The sequence below is a fragment of the Bos indicus genome, chromosome 12, assembly GCF_029378745.1.
Source record: "Bos indicus isolate NIAB-ARS_2022 breed Sahiwal x Tharparkar chromosome 12, NIAB-ARS_B.indTharparkar_mat_pri_1.0, whole genome shotgun sequence".
Lineage (NCBI taxonomy): Eukaryota > Metazoa > Chordata > Mammalia > Artiodactyla > Bovidae > Bos > Bos indicus.
In genome coordinates, this window is record NC_091771.1 from 31,513,134 (window position 1) to 31,534,337 (window position 21,204).

Here is a 21,204-nt window from a genome sequence, read left to right on the forward strand (position 1 = left end):
TAGATATATAAATATTTCTGTATTCTAGATACAAATCCTTTATCAGATAAATACTTTGCAGATATTTTCTCTCATTCTGTGCATTCTTTTTTCACTTGCTTGATAGTATTCTTTGAAGCACAAAAGTTTTCACTTTTGAGGAAGTCCAGTTGATCTACTTTTTTCTTTTGTTGCTGATATCATGTATAAGAATCCAGTGTCAAATCTGAGATCATGCAGATTTACCTCTCTGATTTCTTCTAAAAGTTGTATAGTTTTTGCTCTTAAATTTAGGCCTTTGATACATTTTGAGTTCATATTTATGTATGGTTTGATGTAAAGGTCCTCTATTCTTTTGTGTGTAGAGGAGTTCCAGCATTTGTTGAAAAGACTGATCTTTCCCCATTGAATGGTCTTGGCAGCCCGGTTGAAAACCAACAGACCATGGACTCAAGGGCCTATTTATGAACTCTTAGTTCTACTTCACCGATCTGCTTGTCTGTCCTTATGCCAGTACTACACTGTCTTAATCATGGTTGTTTACAGTTTTAGTAGTAACTTTTGAAATTGAAAAGTGTGAGTCCTCTTTCTCAAGGTTGTTTTGGCTCTTCTGGGTCCCATTCAATTGTAAATTTTAGCATCAGCCTGTCAGTTTCTACTAAGAAGTTATCCAGCATTCTGATAGGGATTGCAATGAATCCATAGATCAATTTGAGGAGCACTGCCATCTTAACAATATTGTCTTCCAATTCATGAACATAGGTAGTATTACCATTTATTTACTTCATTTCTTTCCACAGTATTTTTGCGGTTTGCAAAATATAAGCTTCACACTTCTTTTGTTAAATATATTCCTGAGTGTTTTATTCTGTTTTGATGCTGTTATAAATAAAACTTTTATTTCATTTTCAGATTGTTCATTGAAAGTACATAGAAGTATATAATACTTTTGCATATTGATCTTGAATCCTGAAATCTTGCTGAACTCATTTACTAGTTCCAATTAATAGTTTTTGTTTTTTTTTTTTTTTAGTGGACTCCTTAGGATTTTCTATATACAAGATCATGTTATTTGAAAACAGAGAAAACTTCTTCCTTTGAAATCTGGATGCCTTTTATTTCTTTTTCTTGCTGAATTGCTCTAGCTGGAATGTTTATTGTAACATTATTCATAATAACCATTGAAGCCCTAGTACAGTGCTGAACAGAAGTGGTAAGACTGGACAACCTTGTCTTGTTCCTAATCTTAGGGGGAAAGCATCCAGCATTTTACTATTAACAGTGTTGTTAGCTGTTATGTTTTTTTTGTATATCAGATTGAGGAAATGCCCTTCTGTTCCTAGTTTTTTGAGTGTGTGTGTGTGTGTGTGTTTTGTTGTGAAAGGGGTTTGGATTTTTTAAATTTATTTTTTTTAATTAAAAGGTAATTGCTTTACAGAATTTTTTTTCCTGTCAAGCCTCAACATGAATCAGCCATAGCTATGCATATGTCCTCTCCCTCTTGAACCTCCCTCCCATCTCCCTCCCCATCCCACCCCTCTAGGTTGGTACAAAGACCCTGTTTGAGTTCCCTGAGACATATAGCAAATTCCCATTGGCCATCTATTTTCCATATGGTGATGTAAGTTTCCATGTTACTCTTTCCACATATCGCACCATCTCCTTCCTTCTCCCCATGTCCATAAGTCTGTTCTCTATGTCTGTTTCTCCATTGCTGCCCTGCAAATAAAATAAATTATTTGGTACTATCTTTCTAGATTCCATATATATATGCATTAGTATACGATATTTATCTTTCTCTTTTTGACTTACTTTACTCTGTATAATGGCTCTAGGTTCATCCACCTCTTTAGAACGGACTCAAATGTGTTCCCTTTTATGGCTGAGTAATAGTCCATTGTGTATATGTACCATAGCTTCTTTATCCATTCATCTATCAATGGACATCTAGGTTGCTTCCATGTTGTAGATATTGTAAACAGTGCTGCAATGAACACTGGGGTACATGTGTCTTTTTCACTTATGGTTTCCTCAGGCTATATGCCTAAGAGTGGGATTGCTGGGTCATATGGTGGTTTTATTCCTAGCTTTTTAAGGAATCTCCATGCCGTCTTCCATAAGGATTTGGATTTTGTCAAATGCTTTTCCTGTACCTAATGAAAGGATCATGAGATTTTTGTTTCTTATTCCATTTATATTGTATATTAATGACATTGACTGGTTGTTGGATGTTAAAGCGATCTTGCATTCCTGGAACACCCACTCTGGCAGGTGCATACTTCTTTTATAGGTATTGGGTTTGCTGGAAATTGAGCTCTTTTTGCATCCACATTCATAAAAAGTATTGACCTGTTTTCCCTTTGTGATGTCTTTGGTTTTGGTATCCGGGTAGCACTGGCTTCATAGAATGAATTGGGAAGTTTTGCCTTTTGTTCTTTTAGAAAAATTTGTGAAGAATTGGTGTTCATTCTCTAGATATCTGATAGAATTCCCTTGTCTTCTGGGCCTGAGTTTCTCTTTGTGGGCAGTATTTTGGTGACTGATTCAATCTCTTTTCTTATAGGTGTATTCAGTTTGTCTGTTTCTTTTGAGTTACTTTCAGTAGTTTATGTCTTTCTAGGAACTGTTTATTTCATCTGTTATCTAATTTATTGGCATACAGTTATATTATTCCTTTACAATTCTTTTTATTTTAGTAGTGTCAATAGTAATATCTACTGTTTCTCTTCTGGTCGTATTAATTTGTCTTTCCTCCTCTTTTCTTGGCTTGTCTGTCAAAAGGTTTGTCCGTTGTGTTTATTTTTTCAAAGAACTAGCTTTTGGATTCATGAATTTTTTTTCTACTGGTTTTTTGGACATGACTTAGTGACTGAACAACAAGTTTCCTTCACTTACTGGTTTCTAATTTCATTCCACTGTGGTCAAAGAACATACTTTGTCTTATTTCTATCCTTTTAATTTAATTGAAGTTTGTTTTATGGCCTAGTGTATAGTTTATCCTGGGGAATGTTCTGTGTGCATTTGAGAAGAGTGTGTATTCTGCTGCGATGGGTTCTGTTTATGTCTGTTAAGTCCTGTTGGCTATCTGCGTTGTTCAAGTTCTTTATTTCCTTTTTAGCCATCTCTCTCGTTATGTCCATTATTGAAAGTAAGGTATTGAAATCTTCGTCTATTATTGTTGAATTTTCTATTCTTCAGTCCTGTCAGTTTTTCCTTCCTGTATTTTGGTGCTCTGTTGCTAGTTGCCTACATATTTATAATTATTATATCTTCCTGCTAAACACTATCATTATTACAAAACACCCTCTGTATCTCTAGTAATGTTTTTTGTTTTAGTCTATTTTATCTAATATTTAGCAACCGAACAACAATAGCTATTTATCTAATATTACTATAGCTATTTCAGCTTTCTTGTGGTTGCTCCAAAGCTCTGTTTTGAATTCTCAAAAGCTTTGGTGGGCAACTAAAGTCAAAAGTGCAATGTGAAAACTCTCATTTCTAGATAGGATCCTTTTCATGGTGTTGGTTAATTACCTTCTTATCCTCTTCACTTCATCCTCAGTAAATTAAAATCACATCCTCCTTAAAAATAATTAGGAATCCTCATGACCAGGACTTAAGAGTTAAGGTAAATGAAATTAAAGGAAAAGGAAATCAAGAAAAAGTTTATGAAAATCACGGGGATGAACAAGTACTCGGAAATAAGATGTTTACTATTGAACTCTTCTTCAGTCTGAAAAACCCCCTAAAATCCTTGGGCCATTCACTTGCTCCACACTCCATAGAAGAGTTCCTAGGTGATGCCCTTGGGAAATAGAGTGGCATGAAGCCTGCCATGCTGGGACCTCTATGTCTGTGTGCCCTGATATGCCAGAGTGATTACAGATTTCAAAAGGAAAAAACACATTGAAAAAGTAGATATAATACCACTCTGAGCAAGGGTCCCTGTTCGATCTTCCCCTGCGCCCAAGTCTGCCCGCTGTCCTGAAGGATGACAGCCCAGCTACTCCTGCTGGATGAGAAAACCTCATTCTGTGCCAGCTTCCTGTCGCTGCTTTGAGTTCTAAGAGTCCAGAGAGGGGAGGTGGTGTGACCTCCCTGCCTCTGGGTGTGGCCTGAGTCCCTGGTGACAGAGTGTCTGCACCACGGGTACACCGGCGGTCTCCGGAGCAGCTCTTCCTCACTCTTTCAACAGCCAGCCACTTTGGTCTCAGGAAATCACTTCACGGCGCTGGCTGGGTTTAGAAGTCGTTTTTAATTTTGTGACGAAGACAAATGCGTCCTATGGGAATAGTAAGTGGTTTTACTGGTGATATTAATGGAACCGTGACCTCTTCTGTATCTGTGGTCATACAAAACAAAAAATGTTTGTATTATAATATGTCAGGCAAGTTCATTCTTAGCCCTTCCTTGAAGCAAATTGCAGAGGAAATATACTATTAATAAGCCTGGAGAATAGAGTGTGTATCTGTAGGCATAAGTTCATTTGTAAACATAGTGGATTTATAATGCCACTATTAACTGTGCTACAAATGGTGTGTTTTGATTTATGCTGGGACGGACACCAATCACTGAAATTCTGATATTTTTTGAACAGTGGGCCCAGTGCTAAAATTGGCATTGACTTATGAAATTCAAGTGTTCGAAGGATCCAGAATGAACAAGGGCGAGATGAAGTTCAAAGGCATGTCGCATTAGCTGCTTTTGTTTTCTTTTGGGACTGGCATTCCTTAGACTAAAAATGACTACACCAAGGTTTACTGTTTCCTCAGGAACATTTTATGCCAGTGTCCTTTGTTGAAAATGGTTGCTTAAGGAGACAGTAAATTAAATGTGAAGGATTTACAATTTAGTTACATGAATTAAACCATTTCCTGGTGTTTGTGTTTACCTTGGGACTCACAAAGGAGATAAAAATATAGACTCACAGGAGGAAGGAAAGGAATTGATCGAATCCCAGTAGTCCTGCCTGGATGTCCAGCTCAGCAGTTTTATTCAGGGGAGGAATTTTGTGCTGATAAGTGAATCTTTGTCTCCGTATAATTAACTCTTCCTCTCTACAGATGCTACTACACTCACTGAGCCTTCCTAATAGACATACAACTATTAATGTGATAGTTAATGTCTCCTAGTATACTGGACAAAACTGATGTAAATCACATGAAATTTATAGTTTTCCTCAAGTAAAAATGGTTTAGACATTGAGACTTACATGCAATGATTTAAAATGTTATTGTAAAATCATACATGCTTATTCTAGAAAATCTCACAAAAACAGAAGGGCTTTTCTGGTGACTCAATGGTAAAGAATCTGCCTGCAATGCAGGAAACACAGGAGACTCGGATTCGATCCCTGGGTTGGGAAGATCCCCTGGAGGTGGAAATGGCAACCCATTCCAGTATTCTTGCTTGGGAAACCCCATGGACAGAGGAGCCTGGCAGGCTACAGTCCATGGGGTCACAAAGAAAATAATAACAACTCATAATACTCAAAGGGAATCATGGCTAACATTTTAGTGTATTTGTTTTGTCTTTTTTTATGCCATTATATGAATATAAATTTGTACTTTCTGTAGTTTAGATCTTGAGTATAATTTATGATTTTCATATAGCCTAACCCCCCTTTCTCAAGTTCAAATTTCTCATAATGAGAAAATTAATAGCTAACACGTACACATCTACCAGGTACCATTCTAAACATTTTATATGTGTGAATTCATGTCACCCTTGAGATAAGTATTACAGATGAGGGATGGAATTGGCGAAATGCTTTGGCTACATGGCTCAGATGGTAAAGCATCTGTCTACAATGTGAGAGACCTGGGTTTGATCCCTGGGTTGGGGAGATTCCCTGGAGAAGGAAATGGCAACCCACTCCAGTACTCTTGCCTTGAAAATCCCACGGACAGAGGAGCTGGGTGTAGGCTACTATCCATGGGGTTGCAAAGAGTCAGGCACGACTGAGCATCTTCACTTTCTTCACTTTCTTTCACTGCTAGTAAGGGGCAGAGCTAGGATTTGAACCCTGGCTGTGAAGTGCATGCTTTTTTTTTTTGTGGTCATGCTGCTCATCTTTCCTGGACCAGGATTTGAACTTACGCCCTCAGCAGCAATGAAAGTATGAGTCCTAACCACTTAAGTGAAGTGAAAGTCACTCAGTCGTGTCCGACTCTTTGAGACCCCATGGACTGTCCAGTCCATGTAATTCTCCAGGCCGGAATACTGGATTGGGTAGCTGTTCCCTTCTCCAGTGGATCTTCCCAACCCAGGTATCAAACCCAGGTCTCCTGCATTGCAGGCAGATTCTTTACCAGCTGAGTCACAAGGGAAGCCCAAGAATGCTGGAGTGGGTCACTGCTCAGCCCTAAATTCTCCTAACATGTACGGTCTTAACCACAATCTGTTGTCCCCCTCACTCCCCCAGCTCTGAGCCTTGTCCTGAGGCTGTCCCATAGGCACCCCCACCCTTCCCTGCCCCTCAGTGAGCATCCTCGTCTGGGAATTCCTCCAACACTAGACCGTGTGACATCGCACACACTTGCCCCAGAGAACTGTGACAATCAGCCTGTCTCTGAAAAACAATTGCCAACAACAGGGCTTCCTATGACGAGGGAGCGGGCTCTGATGAGGGGAGGTGGGGCAGGGAAGGATCCTTGGACTGGAGCTCAGGAGAAGAAACTGGCCTCTGGGGTTTCTGTTCACAGCTAGACAACTCTCTGCACCTGTTCACGCCTCTCTCTTCTCATCTGTAAAATGACAGGGTTGGAGAGTAGTTCATTCACTGGCTCATTCATTCATTTCATATGAGGCAGAGATGAATACCGTCTGTCTCCTCTCCTAAGAAGTCATCATCCCACGTGTACCCAGGGAAGTTGTGCGTTAGGTGCTATAACAGGAGAGTTCTGGGGCTGCTGGCAAAGCCCCTGAGGTGGGCTGGGATGGGAAGCAGGAAGGGCTGGCCCAGGAAGGCTTCCCAGGAGACCAGGAGGAATCGTTCAAGGGTTTCTGATCATCCAAGATGGGCTGTATTAATTGGGTCCCTCTAGGGCCTCCTCTGGTGTATGTCACACACCGCCACCTTCAGCAGGCTACAGCAAGGTCCCTTTTTTCGTGGTGGTGGAGTGGTTGTGTGTATGTGTGTATGTTAAAAACTACAGAACTTTATCATTTCACATTCTAGACACTCGAGGTGGCAGCAGGGCCGTGCCCCACTGAAGCCTGTAGGGAGCCCCTGTTTGCCTCTCCTTACATTCTGAGGGGGGCCGGCGACCCTCGGTGGCCCTGACCTCCAACTGCATTGCTCCATCTCTGCTTTGTCTCCATATGCGTTCTCCCTGGATGTCTCTCCTCACATGGCCATCGTCTTATATGGACGCCAGGCCTACTGGACTAGGGCCCCACCCTACTTGACTGAAGTAACTCTATTGGCAGTGACTCTATTTGACCCTAGTGAGGTCACATTCTGCAGTGCTGGGGTTAGAACATATCATTTGTGTGGGAGAGGGGCAGGGGGAGACACAGTTCATAACAATGTCTGCAGCCCCCAATCAGTCCGGGCAGCCATGGCCCCCATCATGCCCATGTTTTTTCTCCCTTTATTCTCTGTTTGGCATCCAGGATTATTCTGAACGGCAAGCAGGTGAGGGCCCAGGGGAGAGTCTGCACAGGGCTTCTTTCCATCTGGGCAGGGAGGGTTGGGTCCAAGGGGAGAAGTTAAGAGCAGTGTTTCCTGAAGAGATCACTGTCAGGGGATTCCAAAGGCGAGGTGGACTACGAGAGTGTTTCTGAAAGAATGTTCAGTCCTGTCCCTACAGGAACTGCAGGGAAGCCCAGCAAGTGGTTTGAGTCCTTCTGACCTCTGAGGTGGACAAAATGCTGTCGACTGGGGAAAAAAAAATCATAATGTGAGAGTTGTGAGTTAAGTTTTATTGGGGGCGAAATAAGGACTATAGCTTAGAAGACAGCATCTCAGATATCTCTGAGAAACTGCTCCAAAGAGGCAGGAGAGGGGTGGGGAAGGTCAACATATATGTGATTTTGATGAAGGGTAAGTATGTGCAATCAAGCATGTATTATTTTTTTGCAGAAGATTTCTGCTTGTCTTGAGGAGCAGATGTCACCAGGAGGGATTTTAGTGCTTTTTTAGATATGAGGAGATGCAAGAATTGGGCTCATATAATCATCTCCTGAGACTATCTAACTAGCTGAAGACTGACTGCCCATTTTCCCCAGAGCGCCTCATTCCTGCTGTCCACCCTGAACTCCCTCCAGAGGGTGTTGAGGGTCAGCCCTGCAGAGGCACCTGATTTAATCCTCATAGAGGTAAAAGGCAAGGCCGATTTGTAGCTGACAGTGCCATGCTTTTAAAGGTGATCTCTTGGTGATTAGGTAAAGCCCTTTCCAGGTCTCTTCGCGTACACTCGCGTGTGCTTTACTGTTCGTAGTCGTGCAGTGCGGGCTAAAGAACTGGACACACGTGCTTGTGAAATAAATGCCGTGTTCACCATGCTTCTCCTGCCTTCACCCTACCCCCTCCCTGAAGTAGTTCAGACCGTCTCGTTTTACTTGTCGGCCTTTAAGCTGCAGAAAGCGGTGGAGGAGTGTTTCTGTCATTCAAATGGAAATCCTCTCTCCAGCCTGACACCTTGGTCCCCACTCTCCGCTCTCGTTGGTGCTCCTAAGACTGTGGACCTGTGCACCCACCTCCTCGGACTTCTGACAAAGGCTCAGGAGGGCGCTTCCTGAGGCCCTTTGCAAAGCTGTGGGAAGGTGTTTATGCAGAATATTCACCTTACTCTCACTCTGCACTTTTATGGCTTTTTCTCTGAATGATCTAAACACTCCTCATCCCATCCCCCAGGTCACAATTTGCAAAGTAGGGACTGGGCCTCGGGGTCTGCTGATTGAAGGCCGAGACCTGAATAAGGAATTTGGTTTCCTTAGAGAAGCTTTCTGTATCTGGGCAGAAACATGGAAGGCCGGGTGAGAGAGAAGAATACGGATGTATGGGGGTCACATGAATGGGAAGGTGTATGGTGGCCCCACGTTGCCGCGCCAGCTTCAGTGTCTGGGTGTTCATCGTACAGTCATTTATGTGTGTGTGTTTTCATTTTCTTCTCATTCAGATACAGGTAGACCTTTCGTAGACATGCGCAGTGAAATCCCTAAGGTTATAAATATGACCGAAGGGAAGAAGGTGGTCATCCCCTGCCGGGTCTCGTCTCCCAGCATCAGTGTTACTTTAAAAAAGGTAAAACTTCTCTCACCTGCTCTTCACCGCAAGTGAGCAGAATGTATTGTTATTTTCTGTCTCTGGAATAGTTTGCTTACATACTTTTCTATAACAGCTTTTTACTCAGAAGTCTGAGTGCTAGATGTTATACCCATGTGTGTATTTAAATGGAATAAGAGGATAATGTTCTGGGCATAAATCTATGTGAATCACAGAAGAACCAAAATCATGAAAATTTTTATGCATTGCCATAAATTCAAACGTCTGTAAATGTCAGAAAAACCAATTCTATGGGGTATACAAATTAATTATCCAGATTTTGGCTGAAGGCAGAACTGCCAGGCAGGATACCTGACTCTCTAGGCATCTGAGAACTGTTGCTTTGGTCTGAGTTGGGAATTCCCTGATAACAAAAGGCTTATCTTTTGCCGAGCATCTAAACTTAACCTCATAGGGGAAATAAAAAACTATAAGTGAGGGTTTTCTTCATATTATGTTGTAAATTGTGCATGAAGAGAAGGAAAATGATTTCAAGTAAAATCTAATAAAGACAAAATCCCTAAAATGTGCCAAGCCAGGTATTTCAGCTGGTTACTTTAGGGGTAGTGCTAAGTCTGAGAATTAGATAAAAACTCCCCAAATGGAAAACTGCAGTAAATCCTGGGTGCTTAGAGCTTAGGAGAAATGAACACTGTCTAAAGCATCTCCTGGCACTGCCCATCACATAGAAGTTGGGACTCAGGTGGTGACGGTAGTCAAATTGGAAGAATCCAGAGTGATTTTCAGTATCACCGATTGACCCTGAATCCTGAAATGTGATGAGGTATCTCCCTGTCTTCATACCTTGCATTCAGTCCCCTACATTGTGGAGTTACATCTTCAATATCACACTGGGTACCATTGCCAGGAAATATAAAATCGTGGTAGACGAGGTAGAAACCCCAGAGGAGTCAAACTCAGTCGGTAGAAGAAAAAACTGAGGTTTCCAGGGAGTGAGGGGCTTTGGGGGCCACACGGAACATTTTAGCCCACGTTCCGTCTTCTGCTCCCGTATTCCTCCATCCTTTGCTGATGGTTTTGTTTGCATAGGAGGAGGACCAGAGTGGTTCAGAGCAGAGGCTGGGATCATACAGCCTGGGTTCTTCCTCCCCTCACTGTCCACTTACCTGCCAGAGAGATGGGCAAGTTATGAGACCTCCCTCCACAACAGTGTCCTCACTGGAGAGATGGGAGAGTTACAGGAGTACCCCTTCACCTGACAGGAAGGCTACGCGACGTGCTTGGAAGACACTTAGGACCTCGCTTGGCATAGGCAAGCCCATTCACAGCTTACTATCCATGATACATACCTAACAGTTTAATGCCCAGTAATCAATGTATTATCAAGTGATGTTTTCAAGAGCCTGGCATTACTCCACTTAGTCCAAGACAATAATTGCTCTGTGATGAATATGGAGCAAACCATGGGGATATGAAACTTCTTGTTTCATGTAAGCCCCTTGCCTTCTGGCCCTAATGCAGGTTGCTTGTCTGTCTGAGGAATTTTCCCAAATTCTCACCTGCAAGCATTTTGGGAAGGAAAGCTTATTTTCTCTGTTTTCCCACCCAGCTCTATGATACAAAAGAAAAGCAAGTGAGAGAAGCATAAAATTCTAACAAGGATTTTGGTATATCATATATATGTATCGAAAATGTTCTAACCTATTACATATATATGCTGACATGACCTTATCATGAGGTCTTTCCCTTCCTCTTCTCTTCCCATCCCTCTTTTCCTAACTTGCTGCCCCTTCCCTCTCCTTTTTGCCCTGCCTACTTCAGTAGAACCCTGGTCAGCTGGTGACAGCTCCCTGGGGCCTACTCTCTTGCAAGGCTGCCCATCTTCCTGCCTCTTTAGGACACATACAGCGATTGCCACAGCGGATGAGCTTTGTAGCCTTTTGCTGTTTTAGCTCTTGTCAGCTAGACATAACGTGGCTTTGTCAGTGGACTACAACTACTGGCAGTCGTGGATAGACGAGAGTAAGAGACACACTCAGAGGAAAACTCAATGTGTTTTTTGGTGGCGCAGAGAAAGTCCATCAGCCAACCTTTCCCTTAGATTCAGCACATACTTGTTTTCTTGTGTTTTTAAAGCATTTCTCATGTTTTCAAGCATTGACAGATTTCAATCCCGGTTATAAATTTTTCTGAGACTTTCCTTTTAATAGTTTGCACCAAGTTAGAAAAGAAGGTTCTTTCTCCTCCCCACCCTCCCAACCCCCCTGCCAGGGAATGCAGAGCATTCCCAAGTTTACAAGTAGCCTCCTAATGTACTAAAGCATGAAATGCATCCTTTAATTGCTTTCAGTTCTTCATAAACAGGATGCAGTTCATCTCAAACCCACGTAAGGCTCTGGGGACGTGCACCAGGGTGGACATACACTCACTGGGAGAGGCAGCTAGTGCTTTTGAAACAGAAATCTCTGCCATCAGGTCACACATCCCAGTCCGATTCGCTCCTTCCACAAGCAGTATACTTGTGGATCGACGGATAGAGCGGTGGAAGGTGGTGTGTACTTTTAAAAAGAAGACAGAGAAGACTTGAGCTTCTTTATGGCAGTTAATGCTATGAATCTTTATAATCTGTTGTGAGAAGGTGATTTGATCCCCCCCCCCACCTTTTCCAACTGGGGATAAATAATAGTAGTCATCAGACCATTGCCTCTGAAATTGGCTGACAATCTGGCATAGGGAATTTGGCTCTGCTGCTCTGTGGAGCTGGAGAAGGAAGGCAATGGCACCCCACTCCAGTACTCTTGCCTGAAAACCCCATGGACGGAGGAGCCTGGTAGGCTGCAGTCCGTGGGGTCTCTAGGAGTAGAACACGACTGAGCTACTTCACTTTCACTTTTTACTTTCATGCATTGGAGAAGGAAATGGCAACCCACTCCAGTATTCTTGCCTGGAGAATCCCAGGGATGCGGAAGCCTGTTGGGCTGCCGTCTATGGGGTCGCACAGAGTCAGACATGACCGAAGCGACTTAGCAGCAGCAGCAGCTCTGTGAAACAGTGACCCTTTACTCAAAGTAGAGGCTTTAGATTAACTCTCTGGTGTGCAGGAAAAGGCATTAGGGGAGAATCAAATGGTGGGTTCTTTTCTTCCGTTTGGACTCGCTGTTTAGCAGTACTTCTAGGAATTCGCAAGCACATCATTCCTGACTGTCTTTGGCCTCACATCCTTTTTCAGATCTCTTTGCTCTCAGGAGCTGCAGCATCTGAGAGTTGCCCTCCCTGGTGCAGAGTCAGTACCATCAGTTTCCCCAGAGTGATAATAACCCCAGTGAGTGCCAAGTTAATGCTGTGAATCCTGGCGGACCACCAATGATGCACAGTCCTTTTAAGATAGCCAACTCCTTAACGAATCACGCAAAATGAGATGACAAGGTTTGGCTTGTTAAGAGCTCCCGGTGATGAGACCAAGAAGATAACCAGGCAGCCCTAGTGGAAAAAAATTCCTAATTCATTTTCCTATTGAGCATCGGGCCAGTTTGTTACAGAGACTCCCAGAAGCTTGAAGAGACACAGGGTCCTGCTAGAATTCTGACAAACAACAACTAGGTATGCCCTAGGTGGGTGCAGCTTGCTGCTAAGACTAATAACAAATTATGTTGTTGACAATAATTTATCATGGTTAATGTATCATGTGTTACATGCAAAGAAAACTAAAGAACCAATTATGACAACCTGGAGTTTCTACCTGCACTATTCTCATTTGAGATAAAATTTGTATTTCAACAATTACAAACTATGAGTGAAGCTCTCACCATAGCACTAATATGATTTTGTGAACACACATTTCTTCCTTTTCCAGTTTCCATCTGGTACTCTGATCCCCAATGGAAAAAGAATAATCTGGGACAGTAGGAGGGGTTTTATAATACATAAAGCATCCTACAGAGAAGTGGGGCTTTTGACCTGCGAGACAACAGTCAACGGACATTTGTACAAGTCAAACTATCTCATAATTCGGCAAAGTAAGTGATGTTCCGGAAGCGTGAACGTACGCCGGGGCGCTCAAGGGTTAATCTACTTAATGAAACGTTGATTTTTTTTTTTTAACGTGACTCCTTATGCTTACAGCCAACACAATCACAGACGTCTGGATAAGCACACCAGGCCCAGTCAGACAACTGAGAGGCCATACTCTCACCCTCAACTGCACGGCTACCACCCCATTGAACACAAGAGTTGAGATGACCTGGAGTTACCCTGGAGGAGTGAGTGACCTCCTTTTCTATTTCTTCTATAGGACAGTATTTAGTTTTTGCAAGTGAGATGCTAAACTGAGTTTTTGAAGTAAGGGAGAAAAAGCAGAATATTCTGATGCCGCTGGCAGAGTCAATAAAGGAGCTTTGGGTTTGGTTCGGGTGCTTCTCCTCCCTGACGTGTTGTGAGTATGATCTGCAGAGATACCGTCTTTTGATGTCTGGAGGTTTTGTTTGGAAGTGTATAGCTGGTATTTCTATTGCATGATTCTGGGTGGAAAAGGGGATTGTTTTATCCTTGGAAACGAGTCTCTAGGATTTAGAGATGAGAAAGAAAGTTATCACAACGTGCCAGGCAGGGGCTATCTTTTGTAACAACAACAGCAAAAAGTTGTTGTCGGTGCATTAATTGAAGAGACCGGCAGACAGGCAGGCACCTGATTGGAGCATGTTTGGGAAAGATAGTACAACCCAGCCACCGAATATTCTGTTTGTTAAGGGACAAAGGAGTGATTCTGTCTTTCAGAAAAATGGAAAGAATGAAGCCTGAGTTGGGTTCCCTTGTTCAAATTAAACATCCTCGCAAACAATCTTTGTTTTAAATATGTATACAGGGGGAATCCCTGATAAACTGTTGAGAATCGTCCGACAGTGAGTCCAGCGCCATTTCTTACCTGTCTGTATGGTTTATGGTTCAGATCCCAGGTAAACCATTGGTTACATCATTCAGGTGGCCCAGTCACAAAGCTAGCTTATGATTAAATTATGTATACATTACATAGCACGTATTAGATGGCATATGTAGAATTAGGATGAGTGCCGCAGTCCCCAGCCACTGTTTTATTTAATTGAAGTACAACTGAGTTACAATGTTAGTTTAGCTTCAGGTATGCAACATAGTGATACAGACTTTTTACAGATTATGCTCTCTTGACAGTTATTACAAAATACTGGGCTATATTCCCTGTGCTGTACAGTATACATACTTCTTGCTAGGAAAACAGAATAAACTGGCAACAAAAGGTATCACAAAGACCCCATAGGGACATATTAAAGACTCATCAGTCATAAGGTATTTTCTAGAAAATGGTTGAAATAAGATTGCTACAACTTGTGGCAATATGTTCTGGGTTTTGCTAGAAGCCGTATATTCTTAATACATGGAAGGAGGGAAGAAATTTTTATCCTTTTAGTGTTGCTGCTGTGAGAGTATGGTGATACATCTGTTGAATGTCCATAACTTTGAAAGTGGCCCTGTTCAATAGACCTTTCTGTGATGGAAGTGGTCTAGTACATTACACGTCACAACATATGCCTAACAGCCTGGGGAATGCGGTCTGTGGGACTAAAGATCTAAGTTGTTAACTGGGTTTCATTTTGACTTAGATAGCTTGTGGCTGCTGACAAGACTGTTGTAAAACCCAGAGGCAGTTTTAGGATACCAAGGCAGAAACAATGAAGATATTACCAAATTGGGGAAGAAGAACAGCAACAAGCACAAAATTTCTGATCTAGCATCGTATCCTGCCATTTGGATGTCCTATCTCTTTAGTCTTCTTTTAATCTGGACTAGTCCCTCAGTGTTTTTATCTCTCTTGTTGTGTTGATTTTAACAGACCCCTTCCCTCTCTTCCTCTCTTCCTGGAAGTGAAGTTGCTCAGTCGTATCTGACTCTTTGTGACCCCATGGACTGTAATCCACCAGGCTCCTCTGTCCTTGGGATTTTCCAGGCAAGAATATTAGAGTGGGTTGCCATTTCCTTCTCCAGGGGATCTTCCTGACCCAGGGATCAAACCTGAGTTTCTTGCACTGCAGGCAGACTCTCTACCATCTGAGCCACCAGGAAAGCCCTCCCTTGAAATACAGCAGTTATTTTGTAGAATACCTGTTCTTTTTGGGTTTTCTGGTCTTTCTTCTAATTATTAGACTCAGGCCATGCACTTTGGGCAGGTGCGCGATAGAAGTGCTGTTGTGTCCTTCTCAGTGTCATATCTGGAGGTACATGATGCTATCTTGGTCCCATGGTTAAGGTGGTATTTGCCATATTTCTTCATGGTAAAGTAGGAAAATTTTTTGAGACTGTAAAAACATCCCATTTTTAATCATATTTTTACCACCCATTGATGCTAAAGGGAGAAGGGAGAAGTAATATCAACACAAATAGAATTGCTGAAGTTCCCCCAGTCTGGCACGTAGGGACCAATTCTCTTATTTTTGATGGCAATGACTGACATCTTCTTTGTGGTTGCTGTCAAGAAGGGAGAAAATTGTTTAACGCATCTGTGCCAACAGGTAGGTAGAATTTATCCAACATGGCACAGAGGGAGAGCTAAGGTCAAGACCCAGAGACTAGTCTGGCCAACTTCCAGAGTCTTTTTCCATGCCTCCTCATGGGGACAAAACGAGAGGAGGAAATAACATATTATGTGTTATAAAATGTAATGCTTGAAAAAAAAAGTAAGAAAAAGAAAGGAGCGAACAATGAAAGGAAAAGACACTGTGACCTCATCTTCGCAAAACCAGGAGTGGATCATTGTGGCCAGGGTACAGTGCTGAGCCTGAGGCCTGCAAACATGGGATCAACCCCAGCCCTAGATTGTTGGCTAAAACTTGCCAAGGGCTTTGCAGGTCCCCAGGTCCATTTCGTGAGGTTTAGCAGAAATTGGCAAGCCTTGTTCAAATAGTGAAATAATGAAACATGGATCATTAAACCCTAATAGGTGTAGCCAGGATTCATCATCTTTCATTTCTAGAAGGAAGAAAAAAAAGCCCCAAAAAACTTACACGGGGATTTGTCAGGAGAAAGCCTGCCATGAATCCACATACTGAAGACAGTCCTTGCCTGAGTTTGTGTCTGATATTGCTGCCTTGAGAACAGGTTACTGCTTAGAGAGGGGCTAGAGGGAAGAATCAGATTTGTACTCAGAAGACCCAAGTTCCCAGGCTACTCTGGTCAGTGTTTTGATGCTTTGATTTCTTCATCCACAAAAAGGCAATTAGCCCACCAATCTCACTGGCTTGTTGCGAGGAACTGTTAAGATAGTGTACATGTGAAAGTCCATCTGAAGAACCTGAAGTGCTGAATCAGGGCGCTATGGCACATGTTGGAAACATGTCCAGACAGAGCTGTGGTTCTGGGCAGCTTGCTCTGAGTGGGTTTGCCTCTTAGCAGAAAATTACAGATTGTAGGAATCATTTTAGAAATGCTATAACTCATACATTTTCTTTCTAGGTAAATAAGAGAGCCAGTATAAGGCAACGCATTGACCAACGCAATCCCCACAATAATGTATTCTACAGCATCCTTGTTATTGACAAAGTGCAGAAGGAAGACCAAGGGCTTTACACTTGTCATGTGAAAAGCGGGCAAACGCTCAAGTCTGTTAACACCTCGGTGCATATATATGGTGAGCAACCCTTCCCTGCTTTCCAGTCACTGCAGATTTGGGGGTGGGGGGGGAGGTGGTGCAGTTCTATAAATCATGTAAATTTTCTTTGGGACAGGAGTTAGCCTGTCATGAAAAAAAATTTGTCTCCCTTCACCCCCTGCCCAAGTGCAAATCACATTAAGTGTTCTTCAACTGTAATACTTTTGCACTGAGTCAAGTATCTTTCCCTTACAAATTTATTGTGGATAATAAGTCAGTTAGATCATATTAGAATCTATACAAAGTTATTTGTTTAGTGTTGCATTGGGCTTCCCTGGTGGCTCAGGCAGTAAAGAATCTGCCTGCAATGCAGGAGACCCAAGTTCAATCCCTGGGTCAGGAAGATCACCTGGAGAAGGGAATAGCAACCCTTTCCAGTATTCTTGCCTGGAGAATCCCATGGACAGAGGAGCCTGGCGGGCTGCAGTCCACGTATTGCAGTCCATGGGGTTGCAAAGAGCTGGACACAACTGAGCGACTTTCACTTCAGTTTACATGAACAAAACAGAAAAATACAGTTTTACCTTAAACTTCTGGAAGACATTTCTGAGATTATACTGATTTAGGGAAAGATATGCTGTGATAAATTACTTAGAATTGATATTCTTTTATCCCTGATTTTATTCCCATGAAATCCTAATATTATTGTTTAATTCCAATAGGCAAATTCTGTCAAGAAAATACTTTAACCTCTTCAGAAGTCTTAAAAACCTAATTTTATTGCTGCCATTGAAAAGATAACCTTGTAAGGAGCAGAAACTGGAGGACAGTTCTACCAATGCCTTTGATATTCTTTTGACTTGCTCCAGTTGATGTTTTATATCAAATTAGTTGTTCTAGAGCACATGGAACAACTTTCTCCCATGGCACTCATATTGGCCAGGTTGATTTTTTTTTTTAGAAGATTCTTTATATGTTTTTGTTATAATATAGATGTTTAAGGTGTTTCTGTTGCCCTGCCACTGGGCTTTTATGTCCCAGGGACCATTTGATTTTGCAAATATTTCACTTGTTTGGGTACTTCTAAATGGTTTTATTCACTGATCAGTACTTGAGCATGTGTGTTAGTCGCTCAGTCGTGTCTGACTCTTTGTGACCCCGTGGACTGTAGCCCACCAGGCTCCTCTGTCCATGGGATTTCCCAGGCAAGAATACTGGAGTGGGTTGCCATTTCTTTCTCCAGAGGATCTTCCCAACTCAGGGATCAAACCCAGATCTACCACATAGTAGGCAGATTCTTCACCATCTGAACCACCAGTAATTCAGTTCCATTTACTCCCTGGCTGCACCCTCCTTGAATGGGGTTTTGGTTCGGTTTTGTTTACATATAATCTTTTCTAATGGATTTCTCCCTTCTTTTGTAGACAAGGGATTCATCACTATGAGGCCTCAACAGCAGCAGGCGTTTGAGGCTGTAGCTGGCAAGCGGTCTTACCGGCTCTCCATGAGAGTGAAGGCGTTCCCCACTCCAGAAGTTGTCTGGTAGGATCACAGTCATGTACCTTGCAGCTTAAGACATGCTTTGTCAGTAGGAAGATGCAGGAGCCTTGAGAGACTTGAATTCCTGAAAAGAAACAATATACGTTTCCCAGACAACAGTGGAAGACTAGGGTCTGGGCTGATTTCTAGGCTCGGAGCGGAGTGAGTGGGAAGGGCTGATAGGGAGGACAAATAATGACACAGGACAGAGCAAGGGCTGGGGTGTTTTGAGTGCTCACGCGGTTTAGTCATTCACTCCCTGCGACTAAATTTCTGCCTCTCTAAACCTTCCTATGATGTCAACTTCCTCTGAATGGAGTATGTTGAGCAACGATTAGGAAGCATCTTGAGTATGTAACATGCTCTATTAACCCTGAAGAAGTGGGCCCTTGTGATGAGGATAATAATTCTCTTATAATCGGAAAATAATTCTTTTAGGTACAGCTGGGCTGAAAGTTCCAGTCTTGTTTTAAAAATAAACATTAATAGAGACCAGACTGATTTGGTGGCAGGGGTGCACCCATGGCCCGACTTGAACTAATTACAAGGTTTTCTGGCTGGAAGTTTGCATATTCAGAAACGCTTTAAGCAACTGTTTTTTTTTTTTTAATGCAAGCCCAACACCTGATGTAAAACAATGTAATCTGTTGATAATCTGCAATCATTTTGTGAAATCATTTCTAAATGCCAGGATCTTTGGCCCAAGCCATTGCATTCCAAAGAGTATACTACACAACTGATTAGGAAAACAACCCACACAATATAGAATCTCAATCAGAGCTTGTTTTGCTTTCGATATCAAACGGGTGTAGCATTTTAGTTTTCCTCTAAATCATTAATAGGGCATTAAAGAGAAAATGAGACTTTGTGCTCTGTCCCTTCTTGTCGTTGCAGTAGAAGAGAGGTTTTGTTTCATAATATCTAAAAAGTTTAATAGTAAATTTCCTATGAATGTATGTTATTCCAATAGAAATATACACTCCACTCTAGGAAGTACATAGCCCTCTGTTCAACACTGCTAATTTCTCCAGTAGCTAAGTAGCAAAGACCTAAAACAAACAAAAAAACCCAATTTTGAAAGTAATGACTTGTTCATAAGAAATAATTTAAAGTAATACTAAAATGGGATTTATAATCACAGCAAAATGCGTGGTTTAAAATCGCACATTTTGCTGCTTTGGAGATGAGACCTACTAGGAATTAGAATTTGTTTGCTTGCCTATGAACTAATGCCATTGCTAACATTACAGCTTTATGCAGAACACAATAAATTCCTACTTGTTTAGTCGCTCAGTCATATCTGACTCTGTGACCCCATGGAATGTAGCCCACCAGCTTCCTCTGTCCATGGGATTCCCCAGGCAAGAATACTGGAGTGGGTTGCTATTTCCTTCTCCAGGGGATCTTCCCAACCCAGGGATCAAACCTGCATCTCCTGCACTGACAGGCAGATTCTTTACCCCTGAGCCACCAGGGAAGCCTATGAAAAATGCCCGTTGAAAGAACTGTGCCATTTAATGAAATCACAGAGTTTTACAGTTAAGAGATCTTTGAGAAACTTGGAGAAACTGAGAAATCAATGACTTAGTCAAGTTCACGGCATACAGTGGCAGAGCCAGGGTGAGCCTTCTCGCCTGACTCTTGGTTCTGTATGTAATTGAGTGATATCTAGGCTTTGAGTCTGTCTCTAAAGTTTAAAAAAAATTATTTTTAAGTTTATACTTTTTGTTTGTGAGTTTTGTGCCTTAATCTTTCCCAGAGGAAAGAACCTTGATAATCTTGATTTCACTATAGCTTATGAAAGGGACAACTGGTGTGACCATTTATATAACTAATAAGAACTCCACATGAGGCCACAATGGGAAAGTCTATTTTTGTTTTTATCTGGAGAAGTGATCTAGTTGATCTGACTTACAATGACCCTTGTATTGCGATGGAGCCTCATGGAGAACTCTGAAAAAACATCTCAGATGGAATCAGCCCGTGCTTCTGGGTTAATACTTAAGTCACAGTAGCAAGCAGCATCCATGTGGGTACATTAAATCATCACTTGTCTTCCTTCCCTCAGCTTGCTTCTTCCTCTTTGCCGATCAACAAAGCAGTGTTTCCCAATCTAAAATTCCCCCACTGGGCTTTACTAAGTCAGTGTCTAAATGTTTTAAGTGGCTGTTGAGGAATCCAGGGCTCTAGATGTCTAAACTGGAGCACACATCCGTACGTGGCAATGTTAACGTGTTATCTAAGAGGTGGTATGAAATAACTTACTAATCATGCACTTAACCACAGGTTAAAAGACGGGTCACTGGCCACTGAGAAGTCTGCCCGCTATCTGATTCGTGGCTATTCATTGATTATCAAAGATGTGACTCCCGAAGATGCAGGGGACTACACAGTCTTGCTGGGCATAAAGCAGGCAAATGTGTTCAAAAACTTCACTGTCACTCTGATTGTCAATGGTGAGTTCACCGTTCAGACTTTTCAAACGTTCTTTTGGTTCTGGTGGAGGTGACATTAGTGACCATTTGTGTCAAAAGCCAGTAAATAAAATAGATAATGGATGAGAACCTGCTGTCTGTAATAGGGAACCCTATTTGGTGCTCTGTGCTGACCTAAATGGGCAGGAAATCCAGAAAAGGGGGGATATATATATACATATAGCTGATTCACTTTGCTGTACAGTAAAAACTAACACAACATTGTAAAGCAACTGTACTCTAATAAAAATTGATTTTTAAAGTCAGTATAACAAAGAAAATTAAAATTTTTTCAATTGTTTTAAAAACCATTATGCCCCCATCCCAACTATTTCATGGTTGCTTCTTATCTCCCATAGCAATGT

General features: G+C 42.0%; 1 protein-coding gene across 1 annotated transcript in view; it reads left to right on the forward strand.

Moving 5' to 3' along the window:
* The window catches only part of FLT1 (fms related receptor tyrosine kinase 1), a 205,037-nt gene that overhangs the window by 53,621 nt on the left and 130,212 nt on the right, over positions 1 to 21,204 (forward strand). Inside the window, exons 4-9 of the mRNA XM_019971466.2 lie at positions 9,105 to 9,229; positions 13,065 to 13,227; positions 13,334 to 13,470; positions 16,691 to 16,865; positions 18,251 to 18,368; positions 20,652 to 20,821. Coding sequence (XP_019827025.2) covers positions 9,105 to 9,229; positions 13,065 to 13,227; positions 13,334 to 13,470; positions 16,691 to 16,865; positions 18,251 to 18,368; positions 20,652 to 20,821 — 888 coding nt within the window. The remainder of the gene's footprint in view (positions 1 to 9,104; positions 9,230 to 13,064; positions 13,228 to 13,333; positions 13,471 to 16,690; positions 16,866 to 18,250; positions 18,369 to 20,651; positions 20,822 to 21,204) is intronic.